This window comes from Dermacentor silvarum, chromosome 5 (genome assembly GCF_013339745.2).
Source record: "Dermacentor silvarum isolate Dsil-2018 chromosome 5, BIME_Dsil_1.4, whole genome shotgun sequence".
NCBI lineage: Eukaryota > Metazoa > Arthropoda > Arachnida > Ixodida > Ixodidae > Dermacentor > Dermacentor silvarum.
In genome coordinates, this window is record NC_051158.1 from 104,206,468 (window position 1) to 104,233,239 (window position 26,772).

Below are 26,772 nucleotides of genomic sequence, written 5' to 3' on the forward strand. Positions count from 1 at the left end.
TCTGGGGCTGTATTTTCGGTCGATATCTTTCGGGGATACGATCACTTTTGCGAGGTTTTGCATGGCTCGGCACAGGATGCGTCTGCGTATACGCACAACAGCATTCTAAGCACGCTGTCTTGGCACGGTACCAGGAACGCTGTTGCTTGTAGACACCAACATGTCCGGCCCCAAGTCATGCGAAATCTTGTGAAAGTGATTGTATCCCCAAAACTGGTTGACTTGGAACACTGCTCCTGGTGAGGCATGAAAAGGTGCTCAACGCTTTTGTAATTTAGGTATCTGACCGGGACCAACTGATGATGCATGTAAAGGAAGAACCTGCTGACAATCCTCACCCCAGCAGTGATGACTCCATCGATCTGCTGGCCGATGAAGGTGAGCGTTCCATGTTTGCAACATGTGTTTGGTTGCTTCTGGATCGATGGCACGCTATACTCGGTAATAACCTAAGAATTAGTACTAGCTCCACCCACAAAGCCATATTATAACTGTCCTCTGTGCCTCTGCACTAGAAAACACAGTTCTCGAGAGATGCCCATATCGAAAAAGGTTCACTTCTGCCATGACATGGCAAAAATTGGCGAATGTTTATTCACAAAGACAGGCAAATGTTATCCCCCTGAGGCCCAGCAACGGAGCATTTGTCCGACATATTTGACTACAGAAAACTAGGCACAGCAGCTATGGAAACAGCACAGACCCGGTGAAAAACAATTTTCTGGGTCACACTGAAACCTGCGCTGCCATCTGGAGAGTGTGTTTGACGTTGTTTCCTGCCAAATCAGGAGCTTTCAAAATTACAAAATTCAGCGCGAGTTCATTTACGGCGCGCATCGCAGAAGTAATTGAATTTACAAGTACTTATGCATGCGGCAAAGTGTTCCAACACATTTTTAGCATTTGTGATGACTGATAGAATACGAAGAAACTAACATTCGGGCACCAAGTACATCCATCTTCTTGTGCGGTTTGTGTATTTTGTGACGTCTACTATATTGGACATTGGGCCTCAACCACTACAAAACCTTCACGGAAGACACATGTGCTCTCCCATCATTTCACTGAAAATATGAGATGGTTGTGTTCGCAGAAGTAATAACAATGTTTGGGTGTACTCTCTTATACCTAAGCAACTAAGGGAGTTTACTTCGCACTCATATTGTGCCCAAGAAAATGCAGTCGACCCTAGTGGTCGAATGATGCGAACGTTTGGAATGGCCAAGCTACACATTGTGTTGCAACATAGCGGTAGGCATAATTCTTGTTTACAAAATTTACGGGAGGCAACACGGGGCAACCTTCCTTTGCTAGTTTTGTTTTGATTGCTTTGCCAGCTTTATTTTAGTGGAACTTGAAATATCAGCAGAATTTGAAATAGATTTCTAAATGTGTCCTACCGTATATACTCGAATAAGGGCCACACTCATGTAGCGACTGCACCTGCAACTTGACAGCCGAAAAAAAAAAAGAATGTTGAACTAAACAATTTGAAGACTGAAGAGAGCATCACAGCTTGTGTGCATGCTCTTGGATTCCTGGCGCATGGCATGTGCGGTCTTTGGACATCGTTGTGAAAGGGAACTTGGTACTCGGTCTGGGAATTGAATTCACTGTGTTGCGAAGTCATGTGAATCCATCATAAAGACCTACTGACATGGCATTTCCGACATGTCAGTTTATTTTTCTTGGTTTTTCAGTAAATGAAGTCCTAAGCCATCTAAACCATAGAAAAAAATACCGGCAAGCGTGAAAGCACCCTAAATAATTCACTTAAATGTTTGTTTCTACAAACCAGTTTCTATTTTGGTACCCAGGAGGTGGGTGTTATGTGATGTCATGGTACACTGCTTTGTGCACTTGATACACTTGGTAAGCTGCTTTGTTCCTGTACGAAGAATACAGGAACAAAGCAGTGAACAAAGCAGCTGAGCCATGATGTGTAGCAGCACATCATGGCTCAGCTGATATGTAGCAGCTGCAGCTGCTACACATCAGCTGAGCCAGAAGAAACGCACGTAACGCTCTTGCTTAGCAATGCTGTAGCGAAGCGTTGGAACCCTGAAGTGGGTCGTCCGCTCCAGCGCCTTGAAGTGGGTCTCCTTCTCCAGTACCTTCTAGTGGGTCGTTTTCTTCGGCTTTAGAGCGCCGCTCGTGCTGAGAGTCCGTGCTGCGCTTTTTGGACTGTCGCCCTTGCGCTGCTTAAAGTGCCGTCCAATAAACATCCTTATAAATTGGTGGAAGGTGCTGTACCCTCAAAACCGCTCCGAAACCCCTTCGATGCCCCTGGAGCTTCGATCTCGTGCACTATCATCTGCCATGCCGCAAGACGCCTCCCAACATACGCCTCCTCCCGCACCACCCGCATGTCCCGGTGTCCCTCGTCAACGCGACCCACCTATCTTCACTGGCGCGGATGGCACTGACGTGGAGGACTGGCTCGCTATCTACGAGCGCATGAGTGTACCCAACAAATGGAACGAGGTCGGAAAATTGAGTAATTTAGTCTTTTACCTGGCGGGAATAGCAAGTCTGTGGTACAACAACCACGAATCCGATTTCTCGACCTGGTCCGCTTTCAAGACTTCCATTATCGACGTGTTTGGCCGCCCTGCTGTTCGTAAGCTGCAAGCAGGACTGCGTTTGCGCGAACGAGCTCAGCAGGCCGGGGAATCTTTCACAAGTTACATAGAGGACATTCTGGACTTGCGCAAGAAAACCAACGCGACCATGTCCGAGTCGGATAAGATCACACATGTCTTGAAAGGCATCGACGACGACGCCTCCACCATGCTCCTTGCCAAAAATCCTCGCACGGTGGCAGAGATAATATCGCTGTGCCAGAGTTATGAGGAGCTACGCCGGCAGCGGACGTTGACCCGTCGGCCGCCAGCACGGGACGCAGATCTCGCTGGCTTGTCAACCGTTTCTGACCACACCACCTTGCTGGCAGAAATGAAGACCTTTGTGCGCGAAGAAATTGCACGCCAGCTCTCTCTGCTGCCTTTTGCTCACCCGCAGCATGTGGAACAGCCATCAACCACACTCCCGCCTCCCGTCCGCCGTGTGATTGAACAGGAAATCGCCGAAGTCATGCCCGAATATCACCAGCGCCCTCCGGCACCGGCGCCACTTAGCTACGCTCAAGTTGTCGCCAGGCCGGCCCCAGCGATCTCTGCGGCTGCCCCGTTTAGTTACGCCGAAGCCGTCGCTGGACCTCAGGCGTTCGAAGTGGTTGTGCCGCCTATGTTCGCCGATGTCACTAGGCTCCGTCTGCAGCCCCCCATGCAGGCATATTAGCAGCCGCTACGACCATCGCGTCCTGAGCCATGGGTGGGACTCTCTCTGGCAAACCGTTGGCGCACTTCCGACAACCGTCCCATATGCTTTGCGTGCGGTTATGCCGGCCATGTTGCATGTTTTTGCAATCGCGTGCAGCAGCCTCGAGTCGCATCACCCGTCATGAGTCAGTGCAGCCACCCTCATTACAAGAAATTCGTCACCTACGCCTACAATACCGCCCCTCAGAGTACTACTGGCTTCTCACCGTTCTTATTGTACGGCCGGCACCCGTCGCACACGATCGACATGAACCTTCCATACAAGCCAGACACGTCTGAGTATACGCCTATATCTGCCACAGCCAGACATGCTGAAGGGTGTCGCGACCTTGCCCGGACCTTTACTACAAATGAACAAGAGCGGCAGAAGAGCATTCGTGGTGACACCACCACTTCTGCACCCGCGTTTTTCCCTGGGGCGCTCGTCTGGCTCTCAGTCCCTACCACCGCAACTGGACTCTCTTCGAAACTAATGCCCAACTACGAAGGCCCCTACCGTGTCGTCCAACGCACGTCCCCAGTAAATTACCTCATCGAACCTGTTGAACCATCTTCGGACATGCGCCGTCGAGGGCTCGACATCGTCAATGTGGAGCGCCTCAAGATATACCATGACCCACTCATGGTGACAACCTGTTAAGTCGCCGGGCGGCTCCCTTTTCACACCCGGGGTAATTGTAGCGAAGCGTTGGAACCCTGAAGTGGGTCGTCCGCTCCAGCGCCTTGAACTGGGTCTCCTTCTCCAGTACCTTCTAGTGGGTCGTTTTCTTTGGCTCTAGAGTGCCGCTCGTGCTGAGAGTCCGTGCTGCGCTTTTTGGACTGTCGCCCTTGCGCTGCTTGAAGTGCCGTCCAATAAACATCCTTATAATGTCATCATACTTGGCCTTATCGCTGCACAATGTCAGCAAATTTTGCTTTGTGTCACGACATCACGACAATGATTGACGTAAGGTCCGGCATTTTGAGATGACTTTAGCATCAAGTAAGAATAGTTTATAAGCGTTTGCCAACCTTTGTACTTTCCAAGTGTCATCTATTTATTTGTAAGAAGTATGCGGTAGCGTTACAACTTTGCAGATATGTGCCGGCGTGTACTCCCTTTTAACCTTTCTGGTCCGAATCCTTTCTGGTCAGCTGAATGAGAAAAGGAATAAAATTTCCCAAACAGTGCATCACAAAGCTCTGTCCCCCCTCCCTCATTTCGTACCCCTGTTTGCGCATGTCAATTGTTAAAAAAAAGTCATGATGGAAGTCAACTAACTAGCCTGTCTTGCCATCTTGTCCCAAATCAGTTTTTCGTGATATGTAAGAGTCATCCCTCACAAATTCAGTATGCTGCTGGAAGCGTGTGAGGCACCAAATTTGTAAATTTGAATGACTTGTGTTGTTGTGGCGTGCCTTAGACACTTTACGCGCCTTGAGTGGCAGGCTCCAAAGGTGCAGCTCAGATGCCTAATCTTGGCCAACATGCGGACTTCTTTTCCAGTTTCAATGAGAGCCAGTGATCGCAGCACTAAGTCTACATTAGTTACGTAATTAGCATTGCTGGCACTCTGAGTTCTCAAAGTAGTTCAAACTTTCCTTTCTCTTTTCTTTTGCCATGCCACATATTCCTTGCATTGCGATTCCTTCAGGAATCCCTGGACCAGAAAGGGTTAACCCTTTATGTTCTGGTGTTGCCTACAGGCAACAAAACCAGAACACAATTTTTTCTTGCTGTGTTTCAGTATTGAGTACAGAGTTTCAGGCTAGATGTCTTCGGCTAACACTGATGACAGGCAGCAAGCATCATTTGTTGTCTTAGAGCAGGAACATCGCACCAGGAAGAAGAAGTTTGGCACGTGACCCACTTTCTTTTGAAAGCACGGTCAGAGGAGACATACCTATGCAAGTTTTCCAGCTGCTCTCGTATCACATACGTAATGCGAAGCAAATGAAAAATTACACAAATGGTTAGCATATGACGAGAGCTGTCTGTACAATCTCCACACAAAGTCGTAGGTGGCTCGGAGTGAAGCCCACCAGTTTTCTGCCTGGTGTTTCCCTTCTATTAGCGAAAAAGTTTCTGCAAAGTATTTTGTACCTTTTGTTGATAGTGCTTATTCTAGGTTGACTTTGCACATTAAGATTTTGGAGGGTATTTATATGCCTTGTCCTTAAAGGGTTAAGTGACCGTTGCATTACGTCCTTGCAAAAGGTGGCAGCAACAGCGGGACGTTGATCGAACGTGCAGCCAGCGGTGGCCCTGGTGCATTTCCTCTGGTGTCCTCGTCACCGGATGCACAGACGGGGTGTCCAGACTGGGTTTTGCTGAGCTACCATGAGTTGGCCGAGGCCGTGACCCAGCAAGTGGACGAGTGGCTAGACAAGGACGTGAAAGCGCTGCTTCTGCCTCTGAAAGCGAAGTGCAGTGACCTGAGGGAAGCGCTGAGACAGAACCGCCACCACATCATCCAGCTGGGCAAGCAGCTTAGCGATCTTCTATCCAAGGAACAGAGGAAGAAGAACCAGGCACAGGTAGGAGGGTTCGTCAGCTGAGTCAGTGTGGCTACCATCGGGGTAAACGTAGAATTTTCAGGGAATTTCTCACGAGTATGTTTCGTCATCGTATTCAATTGCCGAGCACGCGTACCTGGCCATATTATTTCGTTATCCACTTCGAGCTCGGCTGTAATGAATTTGATGCCAATCAGTTCTGTGGAAATCTGCAAGATGGAGGATGAAGGCTTATCAAAGGCAAAATTGTCATCCGCCGGGAATAGTGTAATGTTACGTAATGTCTCGCATATTTTTGCAGTTCAAGAAAAAAATTACTTCTCTCATTTTGTTTATTTTGGATTCATAGATATCTAAAGAAGCTCATCACCAAGTTTGGTTGCAATCTGCGTTGTAGAAAAGAATTCTCTTCTAGTGACAGTGGCGCACGCTCGCCTTCGAGAGCAGCCATGAACGCTGTATTCAAGACGCAGCCGCAAGTGGGCAAGAAACCGAACACGGAGTGAACGCCCACATTAGAAAGTTTGTTTTTCGGCAGTTCTAATCATGGGAGCCCTTCCATTGAGAGTATTGCAGACTGCAAAGTAAAAACTAAAAAAGAAAAACAATTCTGGCTGCGGAGCTCTTGTTTGCGAGCACAGACTGCTTTAAAGCTAAAAAAAAAAAAGTGAAGACGACTTGAAGTAATTGCCGCAGAGCAGGTTCGAATTGAGGAGGAGGGTCCAATTAGTGGAACAAGGCACGTTGATTAATTATTCTTGGTCTTAAACTAAAATAGCGTGTTCTGAAATCTTTTGCGCTCAATTTTCTCAGTTTGCACTTTTTGGCCGAACAAAACCTTTAGGAAAGCTATTATTTCCAAACTGATTTGCCAAAACCTGCTTTCAAAGTAGTTTCTGGGCTAAAATTTTGTCAGGAACAAGATGAGGTGCTTTTTACATTTCTAAATTTTTATTAACACAAAAGGCTATTACATATCTGACATATAATGACAATGAATAAAATTGAACTTAGCCTTAAAGTGATGACATTGATGTAGAAATATAATGAAAAACACGTGACTTGCCTTATCCTGCACTATAACTCCCCTAGAAGGTATCTAACAAACACCATAGGTGTGCCTTCATTATTTCTATCGTAGTTTTCCTATGGTGACATGCCTAATTGGTCCGTATGACAGCTATAACTTTATTTCTATTTGATCTGTGTTAATGAAATTTAGACTGTCTACTTAAAACAAGAAGATACATAAATCTATAAATTTTTATAAATATCCGTGCAATTGTTCTTAAGTTTATTCTCAACCCCGGCTCCCCCCTTAACCCTTTCAGATGCCAATGAATTCTGTTGACTGAAAGCTTACTTTCACCGCATTTCTTGCATATTCAGAATCATTCAAAGCATACAACTGCAGAATAAATAAAAGAATTTTTGATTCTTTAGTGAGCTTTGTCAAGTTTTCAGAACATGGACTCATGCGAAAACTCATTGCAGGAACATTACATACGAGAAAATCAACTATTTCATGTCTAGCATCCAGGCACCAAGAAGTACACCTACTGCATACGACATACTCGCACCGAGCAAGTGTGCAGAACCGTCTACCTTCCCACTCATTTTACTAAAACATTTGGAGCCTGTATTCAAACTTGCAACATGATTCCAATCAGAACAGTTTCAAAATTTATGCGACACATTTTAGTTCTATTACTTTCATCAATGCTATTACAGTCGACGCTTTTCTTGGCGTACACAATTGTGTACACAGCGTCTTAAAGGGTTAAGAGAGAATCCGGGCACCTATCTTTAGTGGCAATCACATGCCTTATGCAGGGACTCTTAACCCGTGCGAAGGACACTCCGGAAGAAGACGCACACATCTCGGCGCCCGTCTCCAAGTTGGGGACGCCACACAGTCCAGGCCGCAGAAACAAACATCGCTGCAGGCACCCCGGCACTTCGCGGAGAAGACAACTCCGGAAGGCTGAGGGAAAGTGTCTGCAGGAGAACCTCACTGCGCAGCATGCCGGCAACGCAGTGACCACACACCAGCAGAGCCAGCTGGACTCGCACGAAGCCGCGGAGGACAGGTACCAGCACGATTGTCTCGAAGTCCGCAGAGTGGCAGTTGCCGAGCATCGGCAAAGCCGCACTAAAGTGCACAGACCAGCAGTGACCAGGCCCCGAAGAAAACAGACGTTTGAAGTGTTGCAGCCTCGTTGCGGACAGGATAGTCTGGAGAACTGGATTCCGTGCGAGGTCGAGCTCCAGCCTGGTATTCCCTACAATCCCGACAGGTAGGTGGCACCTCTATTGGGCCTAGTGCATGATGACATGGTCTAGCTCCTGATGTTTATTTGGAGTCCTGTGCGATTCTGTTGGTGCCAACACCAACGCACGTGCTGTTTTCAAAGCTGTTGTGTTTTCCATCTAGTACTATTGTGCTGACATGTCATGGTTGGCCTTCGTTTTGTCTATTGCTGCTGTGCAGGGAGACGGAGACTAGGATTTAAAAAAAAAGGAAAGTGGACACAACTTTATGCATCAGTGGTAACTTAATGAGGGCTAGTTGGTTCATAATTAGAGCAATGGTATAAAGTAACAGCGCGAAAGGAACAAGGACGACAAAGGAACGAAGGCCACAGGACAAGCGCTGACTGCCAACTGAATGTTTATTACAAGAAAACCAGCCTTTTTATACATACTCAGAAAACATGCACACAACAAACACTTGCTAATCACAATCACAATCTTTCTTTCAGGAAGTTTATTTCTTTCTCGAATAGCAAAAGAGAAGGCGAACTGACACAATTGTCACCTTCGTTGCTGATCCAAAATGCCTCTAAAATTTTTCTTTCCTTGTTAGATTTGCCTTTTCCAATAAATTTTGTTTTATTAAACATTGGAGCACATGTGTGTTTCTTACAATGGTCAGCTAAATGGCTACCATGTCCGTTCTTTACGTTATTGCAGTGTTGACAAGCACGATCATTGAAACATTGTCCAGTTTGACCTAGATAAGCTTTTCCACAATTCAAGGGAATCTGATATACTACATTACAGTGTAGACCACTTATAACGTAAGTCGCCGGAGTCGCGAATATCCGCACTATAACCAAAGCAACAATTTTCAAGGCCCGCACATATGCAAAACGTGCACCGAGCCGCCACGCGTATGCGACAGTCGAGGAATGCGGCTAGAACGTTTGCATTCAATTTACAGTCGAATCTCGTTAATTCAAAAGAATTCACGCAGCGGCGCCTCCGACCGGCATTGCTCCGGCACCGCCATAGAGTAAAAGCTTAGGAGAGACCCCTCAACGTCGCGCGCGAGCAAAACAAAAAAAGAAAGAAAAAAATGCGGCGGAAATTTCACCCTCTCTCAAATGGCAAGGTCGCCGATTCTGCGTTGCGCCAGAACATGCGTGTACGTGCCGACGTCTCAGTCACGCTGCCGTAGCCACATATAGAAAATGGCAGTGAACCCTTCTTTCTCCTTTATGCTTCCTCTACTTTCTAGTCACGTGTTGACCTTGCACGCTGCGGCTATGGCGCAGAGGGAAGCAGCGGCGCTGTGCCAGGCCTGCCAACAAAACTGCCCACGCCGGCAAACACCCTCTTCCCGATAACGGCAGAAAACGAAACTTCGGGGAGCTGTCGCCGGGCCGGCTGGAGCGGCGGCGGGCGCACACGGTGACAGTCGAAAGGTCGCCGATTCTGCGTTGCGCCAGAACATGCGTGTACGTGCCGACGTCTCAGTCACGCTACCGTAGCCACATATAGAAAATGGCAGTGAACCCTTCTTTCTCCTTTATGCTTCCTCTACTTTCTAGTCACGTGTTGACCTTGCACGCTGCGGCTATGGCGCAGAGGGAAGCAGCGGCGCTGTGCCAGGCCTGCCAACAAAACTGCCCACGCCGGCAAACACCCTCTTCCCGATAACGGCAGAAAACGAAACTTCGGGGAGCTGTCGCCGGGCCGGCTGGAGCGGCGGCGGGCGCACACGGTGACAGTCGAAAGTGAGAGAGGGCGAGGGGAGCCACGAAAGCGGCAGAGTTGCCGTGGCGAAATCTGCTTCCCTGCCACCCTCCTCCCTCACATTCCACGGTCTCCGCGTGCGCCCTTCGCCGTGCCGGCGCCGCCCGCTCCCTGAAGTTTCGTTTACTGCCGTTATCGTGAAGCGAGCGTTGACAGTTTCGTGGCCCTCGCTCGCTATGCACGCCGAGAAATTTCACATCTTGCACTGAAGATTCTGGTTTCAGCCTCACTGGCTGTTCGTTCGCACCACATGCTCTTCTCCTCCACTTCGTCTCTCTTTCTTCCTCGAGCACTCCTTGTGGCGCCCGTTTGAGGGGAGCGTTCGCCCTCTCCGCTGACTTCCGTACTCCCCAGGCAGCCGCACTGTAACCGGTATTTCGTTTCCCGCAACTGCACTATAAGCGATACGTGTATACATGGAGTGCTATGGGAAAATTAACGGGAGTCTGAAAAGACCGCACTATATCCGGTCCTGCACTATAAGCGGTTACGTTATATGTGGTCTATACTGTACTTGTAGTATATCAGCAGTGCGCTTGTCCTGTGGTCTTCGTTCCTTTGTTGTCCTTGTTCCTTTCACTCTGTTACTTTATACCTTTGCGCTAACTTTATGCAGTGTAGTGCTTACATATACATATCCTACATACCCCCCTGCACCTTGTACTGTATAGGGTTCGTACACTTCCTTGAAATTCCTTAAATTTGGTAAAAGAGATTCACGGGCCCTTAAGACTCCTTGAAAATAAATGTGCTCCTTGAATTCCTTGAAAACTGAGGTTGAGGGCAGCTTTCGAACATTAAGGGTAACCAACTCTGCATAGGGACTATGCCACAGACACTGTCCATCGGAAAACAATCCTAGAAAATTTATTTTGAGAGCGTCACTAAGCGATTGCAGTGTGGTGTGTCCACAGCTACCAACGGCAGGCTTGTTTAAATCACCATTGTAATTGTGGAGCTAGACAAAAAAAAAGCCTGGTAACGCGACCACATCGTGCCACTATTTTGTTGTCATGCTAGCTAATTTACACCACAGCCATCACAGCTCCATTTTCGAGCCCTAGGGTCTAGAAATACCTGTGGAAAGCGACTTCAGCCATTTGGCTTTTAAGACGACGAGTCTACCTGGCCGAAGACTACTGTCTTTATACTAACCATCATACCAGAGAGCGATCGACATCACTGCAATGAGAAAATCAATTTAGAGAAGTGACCTGAAGAGCTTGAAGAGTGTGTCCAACTTGGGAGCGGTTTAGCTGCAAGAAATTTCAGCTAAGAAGAAGGAGACTTGACTATTCTTCACTGCATGTTATAAGAATAAGGTATGTTTGCTTCTCCTAAAGTTTCGGCCTTAGGCACCCAAGATTGTCCTTGAATTTTGAGTAAAATGTTGTGTATGAACCCTGTAGTGCATTATATTGCATGTTGCTTTCAATAGGGTTCAAGATTAACTGGGAAGCGATTGCATAAAATTAGCAAAATTAAAACAATGTTAAGTCAGATGCCTGCGGAACTGAATGGAAGTGGTGTCATCAGATTCTTACCATCAGCTTTAGTGAAAATTGACATTAATTTGATGTAGAGCGCTGTATCGTCACAGGCAATGAAAAGTGCCTGCGAAGTGCTCTTAGAATACCGCAATATCCCCTTCAGGCGCCAATTATAACGGGCTGTCTATAAATGGGTCAAATTTACACTACTTTATTCCATGGCACTCCACTGCACTGCCGCCAAAAAGGCGGTAGGATGGTGTTTTGTGCATTTTCTGATGAGTCATCTAATTGGAGAGTAAGTAATCAGCTGACTATTGTGCAGTCAGTAATGCTTCGTTTTTGCACACTAAAAAATTTGGTCACATGCAAGGTTTCATTATTGACTGCACGCGTTACGGACAAAGGGAAATTATTTCTTCTACACTGCTGCCAGTACATGGCACGTCGAATGTCCCATCAAGCATGGTAGCACCTTCAGCAAAGTGGTGATCTCTAGCAGTACGGAGCACATTGGAAGTGAAGTCAAGGCACATTGAGGATGTAGGGGGTTCAATTCACCTGAAGCTCAATGTTCACTGCCTTTTTTCTTGGCCGTCACTCGACAGAACTGGCAAAAACAAGGCACATCCTCTAACGCGGGCATGGCACCTGAAGAGGATATGGCACTAAAATGCGGGACCTAGCGTCGACATGCCAAGCCACCAAATGATGTTGAATCTTGATATCTGTTTTTTTTTTTCTTTAAAGTTTAGACCTTCAGTTAACGCCAAAAAAAATATAGACAGACAATTTGAAAATGATGTGCCAGTGCTTCTGTAACCCTTTCTCTACCGCTGGAAATTGTACCAATATAGCTGATAACAAACATTGTCGTCCTGAAGCCATGTTCTTGGAAATCGCTGGAAAACTTGGTGCACCGTTTCTCACTTTTGTGCGGTACGGGAACGGCTAAAGAGACCTCAGTGTTGTGGAATAGCCAGTGATCACTCACGTTTTCTTTTCTCCGCAAGCTTCTGGGATGCCCCTTACTCCATATGGATGGACTGAAGGATGGGCCACCACTCGGCATGCGCCATTCGAGCTTTCCGGAGCAGCGTGGAAGCAGAGTTTGCGTCCATCTTCTCTCCGTGCCTCTTGGGACAACTGGCTGCGAGTGTTAGGCCCAATTCTCACAGCTGTGCGGGTCTGCCTTGTCACCGTCGCAGCTCCAGTTTTCGGCAGTGGAAAGCACTTCCTTCGTCGGTTTTTCGGAAGAAAAAAAAAGGGATGCCAGCAACATTTAGAGTGTTGGCATACATCCCATTTTTTAAAAAGAAAACGAAGGATGAACGCTTTCCCCTGACGGATAGCAGTGTGTTCAGTGTTATTCAGTGTACCGCAGAGCCAACGGCCTTGGTGTATGTTCCAGCAAGTGTGAAAAAGCCAGCTGTCCGTTCTGCCAATTGCTACGGGTGCATGGCTGTGGTCATCGAGTGAAAATGTATCGACAGTGTCGGAAGTTTAGTCCACATGTACAGAAGGTTGTGTCACAAAGGATTACTCATTTAACAGACCACAGGACAGTCTGGCCCGAGACATTTATGAACGACTTTTCCACGTCACCATTACGTTTTGCACATCAACTCACTAGACCGGCAAGGATAACCTTGACTGTGATGTCATGGGTGAAGCAACCGCCGACTATGATCTCAAAGGGAAAAAGCTTGGAAACGAGTGCAGCGATGTGGATTTTGTGTAATTGCGACATTCTGTTCCAGGCGCAAGTGACGGTTTCAACTGTAGCCTTCGTCATATCTATTGTGTCCGTCAAACCATGTCTGAATACAGGTAGTTCCTTGAGTTCTACACTGGCACCATATCTTTAGTCCGGCTGCTGTAGCAATGCAATGGCTCTGACCGCAAAGTGGATGCAAATATTTTGTTTCTGGCATTGCCTGCGTCTTCGTAAAGCTAGACTCAAAAAAGGATGAGAATTTGATATGCTTTTGTTGCTAAATACAACTATCCATTCTTGGGAAGCCCAGCAATAAGGCTCGCTGTAGCTGCTTGAAAAAGAAAAATTTACACATTTGCTCAGCAACCAGTCTGTACCTTTTGGTTCTCGCCAACCCGCAGTGGAAAACGTTTGTAGCAGATGCTACGCATTTAGCGACTACTTTGCACATGCATTTGTGGCAAATGTTTCACAGGCATTTGCTGTAAAGAGCTACCAGTGAACTAGTACAGACTGCTTCATATTGCCCTACGTATAGCAGACGTGCCATGTTTGTCTATTCGAAAACCTGTAAATTGTAAGGACACTATGACTTGGACAATGAGTACCAGTGCTCATTGCAAATGCTTGACCCTGGTGATGAACCCAACACATGACTACAAACTTACCAGGCAGGCACAGTCAGTGCAATGGACATCCTTTCAACATGCTGCCTCTGATGATTTATGAAACTCTGTGGTTGCATGTGCTGCTTTTGGCAATACTGGTGCATGGGACGCTTTTGCACAAAGGAGCCAATCGCTATTGTGAAATTCAGTCCCAATTACAAGTGCCGCATGCGACAGGTACAAGATTTCAGTGCGCCTGACACAGCAGTGTCGGAGAGAGGTCTTGCCAGGCCCTTCATTGCAATATTGGTTGTCCATGCTTTGGGACAGTGGAGTCCATTTCAATTGAACAAAAGTGGTTCACTTTTTTTCTTTTTTCCGTGTTCTATTGGCTGTTTAGAAACATGAATGCTGACAGTACAGTATCATTTACTACGGTGCAGACACTACAAGCATGCATGAATAAACGTTTTTGTAGTTCTCATACCTTGCAGCTTAGTTGCACTATGCTAGCCTTTACTGCAACATGATTGGGCAGGCCAAATGAACATGCGCAATGTCAAAGGGCTAGGGAACGTAGGCTGACGAACTGGACAAAATGCCACTGACCAGTCGAACCCCACACAATTCTGGAGAGCTATTGACCCCAAACCTATTAGAATAACAGTGTATTTGGTGGCAATAACACTCCAAAAGTGGAACGTGAAGTCGCTCAAGCACTTAACACTGCTTTATTTACCAACGAACTTGACAGAGATCTTCCAGGTTTTCCTCCTCCTAACCATCCACTAATGCCTCCTTTAACTTAGGACAGCATTCCTAAGCTAATCGAATTATTGTTTCTACATCCAAGGGTTTTATTGACTAACAACATTACCAGTGTTATTTTTGCCACATATTTTCCAGCAATCACTGTCGTCTGGCAAAGTGCCGCACAACTAATAGGTGAACAAGGTCTATAACCAGTGCCAAAGAAAGGGCCATCATCATTGTGTCACAATTATTGCCCCCATATCCCTTTCACATAATTTTCTATGGAACATATTTACTCTCGCAGTTAAATTCCTACCACCAGTCGCCCGTTTTCTACTCCAACCAGCATGGCATTCTATAAAAAGTATTTCGTGTGAAACACAGCTTGCTTTTTTTGTTAATGACATCATTCTATGTGTTGATGCTGCCTTCCTAGATTTTGCCAAGGCGTTCCTCATGATCAACTTTACCTGAAAATTTCTATCAATTCCAACCCGCTGGTTTACACATGGCTAAAGAACTTCTCGACAGGTCACAAACACTTTGTGCCATTAAAATTTCCTTGCCCCAAACCGCACTCGTTTCCAGTGTACCCCGAAGTACTGCATTTGGTACAATGTTGTTCCTAATTTACATGAATGACTTCCTGTGTCACATTTGATCTAATATTTGTCTGTGTACAGATGACTGCATCATTTATCGCCCTCAGGTCAGTGATACTGGCAATCATTGGGTGGGATGTTACATGAATAAATGGTATAACACTGACTCATGTCACTGAAGGAAACATTTTTGGTGTCTGCATGTTAGGCAAACCTATGTACTGGAACATTTCATTGGCAGCTCCCAGATCATTGCAGAATCCACTTGCAAGTACCTTAGATCGATATCACAAGACCTCATTCGGTCAACACACATTAACGAAGCTAACAGCACTCTTGGGTCTCGCTGCTCCTTCAAAGTTTAGCCTAATATTTGTAGTATGGTCAAAAAAACTAAAGTACACTTGCGCAATATTGGACTCTTTCGATACAACTATCTACTGTTCTACCATTCGCAGCTCTAAGCGTCCAGCTCGCATAATGCCCGCACTTCAGCTCACCTACCAGTTACTTTTTTTTTTTTTTGCGTGCGTATCTCCAAGGTCTGGAAGGATTGTTCACTTTACGTCTTGTTCAACACTGATCCCGCTCCACCATCGAAAATATCAATAACCCAAACCAGCTGTCACGTGTAATTCCCCTATAGCAATACAGTGTCGATGCATCACGCTATTTGGTAACGTTTTCTAACGCGCAGCGAAGTACATGGGGGTTTTCCCACTCTGAACCGAAATGCTACCGATAGTCGAGACCTCGTGATCAGCGGCGGGATGCCACTAACGATTACTACTCAAAAACAGGACAGGTGCAAGTCGGCGGTGACAGTAAGCATGCGCTCTTGCTTGCCCAGACCACACCAGTCTAACGAAACGTTTCATTCAACAACTTTTTTATTTGCCGAAAAATACAATCATCAAAGAGCTTCCCCTAGAATTATCAGATATTATCTTTGGCAATTTCTTGCTTGAAACTTCTGTATGTTCCCAGTGCCGATTTCGTATGGATCTCTGTTTTCCATAGACCTTTTTCTTGACCGCTGTTTCTTGGTTTGAACCGCTCCTGCAGTCCATATATTTGACAATTTTCTGGTCAGCTTCCTTCATTTTGTATCAACATTCCTCATGTACAAATAGAAAGGGGAGCCGCCGCGCCGCCATCTTGTGACGCTATAGGCTCGGCGCTACCCACGTGGCGATTCTTGGTATAGCTGTACACCTGCGTGAGAAAAAAAAAATTCGAATCAGACATCTACAGTACTTTTATGTGCACAATAACGGTACCCTTTTTTTTGTGTCAGCAATGTACTGGACTTCCACAGAGTCTTTTCAGTCCGCCCGTACAAGTTCATCATTTTAGTCCGTTCTAAACACAGTTATAACCACTAGACAAAGAACTGCGATACAAGTAGGCTAAGAGGCGTAATAATGCACTGGCTTAAAATATGAACAAGTTCAACTTTGCCACCCTCCAAAAACGTTTGCTGCACGATTACGGTGGAAAACGTGGCTCGAAAATTCTGTAAACAGCTAACATTCTTTCAGCGATACGCTAACGTAGAACCCAGATGCTTTGTTCTAACCACCACAGTAATTCACATCGTTCAATCCTGCCTGGCATGAACCCCCGTTGGTGTGACCGTCGTAGTCAAGAAAGACAAAGGACTGCGATGCGAATGGGCTTGAGACTTCATCAGGCGCTGGCTCATAATTTGAACAAATACAGCATTGCTGCCTTCCGAAAGGCGCTTCGCTGCTTTAATGGCGTGAAATATGTGGGTTGAGAATTCTGGGCACGTTTATCTTTTCAAGAACACTACGGCCACGTGGTCCCCACACACTTAAGTATGCTACGTGGTACTTATGCTCGCAAACTAAAAAATAAACGCATCGCCTCAAGCTCGATATAGCTGTAGCTAATCTCTATGTGAAATAATTCTAGTGCAATTCACTTACACGTTGAAGGCGACTTGATGGTCCGCATAGCACGTGTTCAACGTCCCAGGGTGAAGTCGGCGCTGAAATGGTCCACATGCTGCAGGCCTAACTAGCGAACGTAGTGGCGAGGGGTGGCCGGTGGCTGTGGCTCACTACCCGACCCACCCTTAAATTGTGGACCAATCCAAAATTGATGATGATGATAAATGTGAAGGAAGAAATGCACGACAGAGGCGCTGTCGTGCATTTGTTTGGATTTTATGATGGATGGATGCTAGGAGCCTCGGTGGAGAAACGTTGCAAAAAATTGAATTTGTTTATCTGCGGCGGGGGTTTTGAATTTAAGCATGCTTGTCCTCCCCTTCCTCTACAGTACAGTGTACTAGAATCTTTCCTCCATAGACGAAGCAGTGACCGATTGGATTAAAAACACTGCGCACACCACGTACTCGGCCAAGACGAGCCACTAAGTGAAAATAACACGTCCGTTATTACGACGTCCGTGCAGTCCGTTTTCGAGCATGTGCATGTCTTTGGTGCAGTTTCTTGGTGGGGGCTGTGTTGCCTAGCGCTTCAACCGGCATGTTTACTGCGTACTGTTAAATTACTGCTTGGACCTAAAGTCGCCGTTTTATGTTTTCTTTTCTTCTCGTCGCGATGGCGTTCTTCAGACCGGCGTGGCGATTCATGCTCCAACGTCTCAGCGGCGGAGTCTCCAACCGAAGCGGGCGCGAACTGACGTCGGCGGTACAGGCCACGATACTGGCGCGACCGCTTAGCAGCGAATCCGACCGTCAAGCCGCCGCGTACAGCCGCAACCCGTTCTACAGCAAATACGCCGACAAGATTCGAGAGCTGGAGCGTCGAGATCCCGATGCTCTGAAACGTCGTCAGGAAGAGGTATCTAGACGGAAGAACACGACGAACGCGTCTTCGAGCACGGAGGAAGCGGTACCCAGCAGGAACGGCTCCGACGACGTCGTCGCTCGCGAAGACAGCCGTGCCACAAACCGCAACGAAAAGGTGCTACAGCCGGAACCGAGCTACGTGCGACCCTCCAAATTCGACTGCGGATACGATACGAGAACTGCGTTCGCGCTGCGAGACGGTCTCCGACCTCACGGACGCCTGGAAACGCTTGCACGGCGACAGAGACGCCGTGTGCGCCGTGATCCCTGCTTCGGTGTACGAAATGATCCGCGAGCGAGCCAAGGACTACCCGGTGTTCCTCTACCCGTTGCCGAGGAAAGCCGGCGGCTACGAGTTTGTGCTGTCGCAGTTCTTGGGCGACCGGTGTCACATGACGCCGTTGGCCAGCTACCAGCGACACGGCAGCGAGGCACCGGCGTGCCTCGCGCTGAGCTACTGGACGCAGCTGGCTTCGAGGGAGGACGGGGCCGTGGTGCTGATGAGCGGGGAGTACGACTCCAAGGTTATCGGTCCGACGGAGGCGCAGTGCCTCGTCAATCAGTTGCAGCTGTACTACGGCGGCAACGAACTGAAGAAGAAGCTGCTCCTGTGGAACTTCAACCGCGAAGCACGGTCGTTCAATTACGAGGCGCTTATCAGGGAGTTCGAGGCATCGGCGACGCGGGAAGATTCCTCAGTGAGACAGAGTTGAAAGCACTGTAATAGAATTCACAACTTGCGAAGAGACAGTGAACACGTAGATCTTGAATTGGTGTATGCGTCTGTAGTGGGGGTTGTTTTTCGCGGCCAGCAACCCTCGTAACAGTACGCATTAACCAGGCCAGCGCCTCCTCTAACTAGGTGTATATATCCTTTGCCCGTGTAGCAATTCTTGGAGGTAGCCAGTACAGGTACCTGAAGGAACACTTCCCACCAGGCCCACACGCGTCGTACATAAGACGTCTGAGTGGGGCGCAAACATGATATTCTCCCACTAGTCTACGCCAGTTGACACCACACACTTCATTAGCAGTGTAGGCACAAAGAACCTACCTTAACACACAGAACGCCGCGGAAACGATCGACTTTATGAACGACGTAATACGCACAGTACAAGCTGCTCGCCCAAACACACACATACCTGTAACAACTGTTGCTCCCCGCTTACAAAACAAATACCGTCCACTAGTCCACCAAACTAACGCACTCATGAAACACAATGAGGAGACCAACAAATTTAACTTGTTAATCTTCAACTTGGAGCACATCCACAAGAACGTTGACACAATGCACCAGGATACACAATGCACCGCACAAACACCTAGCTTGGGATGGCTTCCACCTAAACCAGAGAAATACAGCTAGTTTCCCAACATATCAAATCCTTTATTAAGAACAAGTACAGGAAAACGCTCGCTAAATCTACCTCAGAAACCACATCCACCGACTCTGCCTGACCGTGCCACCTCGAACAACACTACAACAGTCACCTCGGGAACACTTGGAACACAGACAGCGGAATGTGAAATGAGCCCTGGACCCACACTACTCCAAAAACGAAATCAATCGGCAGTGCAAACAGACACAACCATTACAACGCAAAGTCCACTACCGAAGTGTTCACACAGACACCCACACGCACAGACAGAAATACAGCTTGAATTAAGTGAGGCATTTGAAAAGAAACCTGCCAAACGGAAACACCCCATGCAGATCTACCCGCTAAAAGCCGAATAAATGACAACCATTGCAAGTTAATAACCCTTCTCTGCCACGGAGCACCGAATTTCTTCAGACTAGAAAACTTAGCAAAAAGCGTGCGAGCTACACCTTCCATCTGAAAACGTACACAGACTCCATACAGAACAATATAATCCCTAAAGGACTAACACTGAATGCTATACCAGCTCTAGAAACACTCCCACCACGCCATCATGCAAACTGGCAAACAACATTAAACAATGCCTCACTCTCACTTTTCAATATCCCCAAGGAACACTGCAAAGAGCAACTGGAAAGTTTTAGCCACAGACTTCAGAACATAGCTGTGACACCGGATGAGGTGAAAGATTTAGAGCATTACCTTGAAAAACAGTCTGCAAGATTGGTTCAGACACGGAAAAAGAAAGCTAACTTTAATCAAAAAACAACTTTCCATGCAAACAGCCACCTCGCCCCCACAAGAGAGAACTCGAATCTAGAAACACCAGATGTGGCTTAAGTCTAAACAAAATTAAAGCAGTCTAATGTTGTAGACATTTCAAAGAAATAGGCATGCTTAGCAAGGATCTAAACTTATGTCCCATGAATAACAGAATAAATGAATTTGAGCTTCACAAAGGGGGGGGGGGGGGCACCCTTCAGAATTTTCCTGACCAATGCATATCAGGCATTTTTTCACAGGTAACAATGCACCAGGCACCGGGACAACACAACTTAGAGCCATAGAACTCAACCTATATCTTAAAACTGTCACTAAAGAAAAAATAATCTAGTCGAAGAAAGCTAAGTGACCTAAATACATAACTGTCTCAGAGAGTCGTATCATCTCAAATCTTAGTTGCTGGAACAACATTGTCATTAAGGAAGCAGATAAGGGTGGAGGTAAGTACAAGCATGAGGCTTACAGACAGCTAAACAACCTTGAACATTACCATAAGCTAGACAACAATCCAACATTACCATACACACTACCAACAGGCTGAAATCTCCTTTTGCTGATGAATTGATAACTCCACGGCCGGGCGACTACAATGGGAGAGCCAGTCATTTGACGGGCACCTAGTTAAAAGATTCGTTTTCACCATTGCATCTGCGCATGTCTGAATGACAGTCTCGTAAACATATTTATGTGCCTTCCAGAACATAGAACTACTATAGTTTAAGGTAAGCAATTGTTCTGTCATATTTGCTGTCTGATATTTTGTTCCAATTCATAAGTATGTGTTCAGCTGTGTGTGGCTTGTCCCTTCAGCAGCTATGCCTTCATCAGCAGCAGCAGCAGCCTATATTAATGTCCACTGCAGGACGAAGGCCTCTCCCTGCGATCTGCAATTACCCTTGTCTTGCGTTACCCGATTCCAACTTGTGCCTGCAAATTTCCTAACTTCATCACCCCACCTAGTTTTCTGCCGTCCTCGACTGCGCTTCCCTTCTCTTGGTATCCATTCTGTAACTCTAATAGTCCACTGGTTATCCATCCGTAACAATATATACGCATTACATGGCCTGCCGAGCTCCATTTTTTTTTCTTAATGTCAATTAGAGTATCGGCTATCCCTGTTTCATTTTTTTTTATTTATTTACAATACCTATAGTGCCCAATAGGCATTATTGTAGGGGGGAGTACAGAAAAACGGGAATCAGATCAATCCGTACATACATACATACTACACACGTTTCCAGATGCCGCATACACTGACAGGCCAAACATCCTTCAGAATACAATACAAGAATAGAATACAAGAGGATACGACTATACATATTAATATGCAAACTCTGCAGGACATAAACACCTCAAAAACCAAAGCAAAGAAGAAGACCAAGCCGCACCAAACGGCTTGGCGACAAAACAGTGCATCAGAAGTTAAACATTAAAAGGTGAGTAGAGAAGGGTGAGGGAGGAGCAGTAACAATATGGTCTGGTAAGTCATTCCAATCATGAATTGTTTTCGGAAAGAAAGTATACTTAAAAATGTTCACCCTGCACCTGTTTTCCGGATTTTCTTTGAGTGATCGGTTCGATGAGACACATAAGTTGGTGGCTTAATGTACATGACCTTGTCAATACCGGTTCTGCCCTGGAATATGTTATACAAAAGACAATCTATTTCCTCCTGTTCTCAAGTGGTGGCCAACGCAGAACATTTCGAATTGTGGTAATGCTTTTCCGGAAGTCATAGTTTCTGATCCAGACTGCTCTCTTCTTTCTCTTAACTGTTCTCGAGCTTCTTTGTTAACCTCCAAGTTTCTGCTCCATATGTTAGCACCGGTAGAATGCAATGATTCTACACTTTTCATTTCAGCGATAGTGGTAAGCTCCCAGTCAGGATTCGGCGATGCCTGCCGTATGCACTCCAACCAACTTTTATTCTTCTGTAAACTTCCTTCGCATCATGAGGGTCCCCTGTGAGTAATTGACCTAGATAAACGTACTCCTGTACAGACTAGAGGCTGACTGGTGATACTGAATTCTTGTTCAATTGCCAGTCTATTGAACATTATCTTTGTCTTCTGCATATTAATCTTCAACCCCACTCTTACAGTTTCTCGGTTAAGGTCCTCAGTCATTTGTTGTAATTCGTCCCTGTTGTTGCTGAGTAGGACAATGTCATCTGTAAACCGAAGCTTGCTGAGATATTCGTCGTTGATCCTCACTCCTAAGCCTTCCCAGTCTAAGAGCTTCAATACTTCTTCTAAGCATGCAGCGAATAGCATTGAAAAGTTTGTCTCTCCTTGCCTGGCCTCTTTCTTGATAGGTAACTTTCTACTTTTCTTGGGGAGAACCAAGGTAGCTGTGGAATCCTTGTAGATGTTTGCTAAGATATTCACGTATGCCTCCTGTACTCCTTGATTACACAATGCCTCTATGACTGCTGCTATCTCTACTGAATCAAATGCCTTTTCATAATCTATGAAAGCCATATAGAGAGGTTGATTGTACTCCGCAGATTTCTCTATTACCTGATTGATGACATGGATATGATCCATCGTAGAATATCCCTTCCTGAAGCCAATCTGTTCTCTTGGTTTGCCTACGTCAAGTGTTGCCCTGATTCTATTGGAAATTATCTTGGTGAATATTTTATACAATACTGAAAGCAAGCTAATGGGTCTAAATTCTTGGCTTGAAGTCGTGAGGCATTGCGTATAAAGGGCCGCAAGCTTTTCAAGTATGATATCTCCTCCATCCTTGATTAAATCGACTGTTATTCCATCTTCTCCAGCTGCTTTTGCCCGGTTCATGTCTTGCAAGGCCCTTCTAACTTCATCGCTAGTTATAGGAGCCTCTGTATCCTGTTCATCACTATGAGGTCTGTTAGAAAAGTATCCTACCTTTTTTTTTTCTTTTTTTGCAAACACCTGATGGATATGAAACAAGTGCGCTTACATCAGCTGACCTTGAACCTTCATGCGCATGCACAAATTTTTTCCCGCCTGTCGATAGCATCAGTCGCTGGGACGCAGCGTTTGAGTGAGGTGGTGCGCAGTGCTCTCGCCGGGTTTTTTATGGCAAGGAAAATGACGGAGTGACTGGAGCAGCGCTACTGCATCAAATTTTGCCAGAAACTGGGCGACAGCCAAGTGGAAACTATTTGTAAGATTCAGACAGCTTTCGGTGACGATGCTATGAGCAGCACACAGATTAAGGAGTGGTACAACCGGTTTAAAGACGGCCGCACATCAGTGGAGAGTGAGCCACGCTCCGGTTGGCCATCAACATGCCGAAATGACCAGGTCATTGCCGAAGTGAACGCTGTGGTGATGCGGGACCGTCGTGTGACTATCCGAGAAACTGCGGAAGAGGTGGGCATCAGCACTTTTTCTGCGCATTCCATTTTGACCGAAGGTTTGGCCATGAAGAGAGTCGCGGCGAAATTCATGCCGAAGCTGCTCACGGTGGAGCAAAAGCAACTTCGTGTTGACGTCTCACAGGACGTGCTGGATTCCATAAACAGTGACCCCGACTTCATGAGCATGGTACCATAATCACTGGCGACGAGTCTTGGGTGTACGGGTACGACTCGGAAACCAAACCCCAGTCGTCACAGTGGAAGCATTCCATGTCACCAAGACCAAAGAAGGCCCGCCAAGTGCGCAGCAACGTCAAAGTGATGCTGACTGCTTTCTTTGACTCCCGCGGTGTGGTACACCATGAGTACGTCATCACAGGGTCAAACAATCACCAAAGAGTACTACAGGGATGTCCTTCCGTCGCCTACGTGATGCTGTGCGTGGCAAGAGACCGGAGTTGTGGTCAATAGGAAATTGGCGCATCCATCACGACAATGCTCCAGCACATTCCTCGCGCTTGATTCAGACTTTTTTGGCAAAAAAAAACGGACTCCTGTAGTTCAACAGGCTCCTTACTTTCCTGATATGGCCCACTGCGACTTCTGGCTGTTTCCCAAAATCAAGAGGCCATTGAAAGGAGCGCGATTTCAGACAAGAGAGGACATTATGGCTGCAACGACAGCTGAGCTAAACTCCATTCTGAAAGAGGGCCTTCTCGGAATGCTTCCAACAATGGTAGCACTGCTGGGAGAAGTGTGTGGAGTCCCAAGGAGACTACTTGGAGGGTGATTAGATTTCCAACGCTCCAGTTATGCCAGATTTTTTTCTTCGGCCGAAGGTCGGATACTTTTCTAACAGACCTCATACTTCAAATGAAAGTAGCTTGGCTGCTTTGGGCACTGTACAGGTCAGTATAGAATTCTTCTGATGTCTCCTGATGGACTGTCATCGAAATTGCTCATGATATTACGCTGCTTATCTTTCAGTGTATGCATCTTGCCCTGTCGTATGCCAAGTTTTCTTTTCACTGATTTCATGCTGTGTCCATATTTTACGGCTTCCTCAATCTTTTTCATGTTATAATTTCGGATATCCCTTACTTTCGTCTTGTTTATCAGTTTCGAGAGTTCAGCAAATTCTGTCTGATCTCTCGAGTTTGCCACTTTTATGTTTTGTCGTTTCTTAGGTCCTTTGTTACTTGGGAGAGCTTACCTACTGGTTGCTTTGGTGCCTTACCTCCCACTTCAATTGCTGCTTCTGAGGTCACCCTAGTTATGGTTTCATTCATTACCTCTGTGTTCTTCATCTTTCTGTTTCAAAGCTGCTTATTTATTTTCGAGTACCAGCCTGAATTGGTCTGCTTTTACCCTTACTGCATCTAGGTTGGCCTGTTTCTTCTTGACTAATTTTACTCTTTCTCTCTTCAAATTCAGTGAAATCCTAGACCTGACTAACCTATGGTCACTGCACTTTACCCTACCTAACACTTCTACGTCCTGCACTATGCTGGGATCGGCAGAGAGTATGGAATCTATTTCATTCCTTGTTTCTCCATTAGGGCTTTTCCAGGTCCACTTCCTGTTGCTGCGCTTCCTGAAGAAGGTATTCATTATTTGGAGCCTATTCCTTTCCGCAAATTCTACCAACATCTCTCCTCTAGCGTTCCTAGAATCGATGGCGTAGTTGCCAATTGCTTGCTCACGAGCTTTGCCTTACAGATAGTATGTATATATGCAATTTTATGTTGTATATATTCTTTAATTAAAAAGTTGCACTCCTTTTAGGCTGTAAATTTTGTCACGAAACAGTAGTTGCGCAATAATAGTGTTTATTTGCTTTCTTTAATGCTGTGCGACAGCTATACTTGGCTATTAGGAACACCATGGGACAGGTAGATGCACACAGTGGCCATGGCAGAAAAGTACTGTGCGCACAGCATTAATGTTAAGAGAAAAAGAAATTCATGTAAGATTGAAGGCAACAGCCTGCAACAAAAGCTGCATCCGCTGGCACGCCCGCTGCACGCCGGCGCTCATTACATGCTCTCACGTGAGCGGCGGAAGGGCACTAAGGTGCGCTTCGTGCGCCATTCGCTAGGGGGCTAGGCGTCGCACCCTCCTTCACTCCTTCGCCCGCTCTCCTGTGAGTGGCGGTTTCCCGCCCGTTCGCCACGAAAGTAGACGACGAGGACGCCGGGCCTAGTGTAGTTTACATAGTTTACACCAAGAATTCACCAGCATTCTCCGTGTCGTAGTTCACTCTAATAACACAAGGAAAACACAGTTAACCCAAACAATACACCTTCTTCTTCTTTCTGGGGTTTTACGTGCCAAAACCAGTTCTGATTATGAGGCACGCTGTAGTGGAGGGCTCTGGATTAATTTTGACCACCTGGGGTTCTTTAAAGTGCACTACAACGCAAGCACACGGGCATTTTTGCATTTCGCCTCCATCGAAATGCGGCTGCCGCGGCCGGGATTCGATCCCGCGATCTCATTCATGCTCAGCAGCACAATGCCTTAGCTGACTGAGCCACCACGGTGGGTCCCAAACAATACACCAATGCCAAGGTGCGAGTGCCACTAACAGACACCTAAGTCAAGGATTAGAGTCATTTTCTGATTTTTTATTACGAGTGGTTGAGTACTAGTGAAAAAAGTATAACGAGTGCCTTCATCATCTGGCTAGTACTCGAATGTACCGGGGGAGTCTCTAATTGTCTTAATTTCTCGATTACTAAAGCTCTGTTCACAATAATATTGACGCCTTAGATGTTCTCAAGCACTAATTTATCACTTTAGCTTGACTTAATATTTGCCTTTAGTGTCCCTTTAAGGTCGATTGAGACCACCATAAATTTCACAGCAGAGTATGAAAAAGTCAGCTCGCTTTCTTTCCTTTAGACGTCCTAGTAAAATAAAAGTAAAAAATCAAGCACTGGCCTATCCCTTTCTCTCCATTGGAAATCTACCCACACACGATGCAATTGAAATCACTTGATTTCAGTCATTACACCTTTTGTCAACCAGTTGCAAAGAATCTGCTTTGCCAATGAAGCACTGAACAGAACAAGATAGTCTTGAACCTCAAAGAGAATAGGCGACCCAAAACAACTTGTCTACCAAGTACTAAATGTGCCGCCTAGCAAAGAAAGCAAAGGTCCTTGCTCTCAACAATGGAGAAATAAGCACTGCACTTCTGCATGTCCTACCTGCAGGGGGTGAGCTAGGTGCTTTCACACGTGCTGCAGGAGGGTCTTGAAGTTGCACACAAGCCTTTCGCCACGCTTGGGCATCTCGCCTGTGTAGACCGAAAGACTGATTTGAAAAGTCATTAGGCGTCGCTTACAAAATCTTCTGCAATGATTGCC

General features: G+C 46.4%; 2 protein-coding genes across 3 annotated transcripts in view; both read left to right on the forward strand.

Moving 5' to 3' along the window:
- Window positions 1-26,772, forward strand: part of LOC119453688 (uncharacterized) — a 40,015-nt gene that overhangs the window by 8,820 nt on the left and 4,423 nt on the right. The window contains exons 4-7 of one of the 2 annotated variants that reach the window (XM_037715734.2): window positions 279-378; window positions 5,539-5,858; window positions 7,671-8,134; window positions 12,379-14,176. In XM_037715734.2, the coding sequence (XP_037571662.1) occupies window positions 279-378; window positions 5,539-5,858; window positions 7,671-8,134; window positions 12,379-12,415 (921 nt within the window). In that variant the 3' untranslated portion in view covers window positions 12,416-14,176. Of the gene's footprint in view, window positions 1-278; window positions 379-5,538; window positions 5,859-7,670; window positions 8,135-12,378; window positions 14,177-26,772 lie in introns of those variants that run through there. The other variant, XM_049668335.1, reaches the window with a different exon arrangement.
- LOC119453690 (ATP synthase mitochondrial F1 complex assembly factor 1-like) lies at window positions 17,439-18,661 on the forward strand. The gene is given in 2 exon segments (XM_037715735.2): window positions 17,439-18,047; window positions 18,049-18,661. Coding segments are annotated over 2 exon segments (987 nt in total). The 5' UTR covers window positions 17,439-17,612; the 3' UTR covers window positions 18,601-18,661.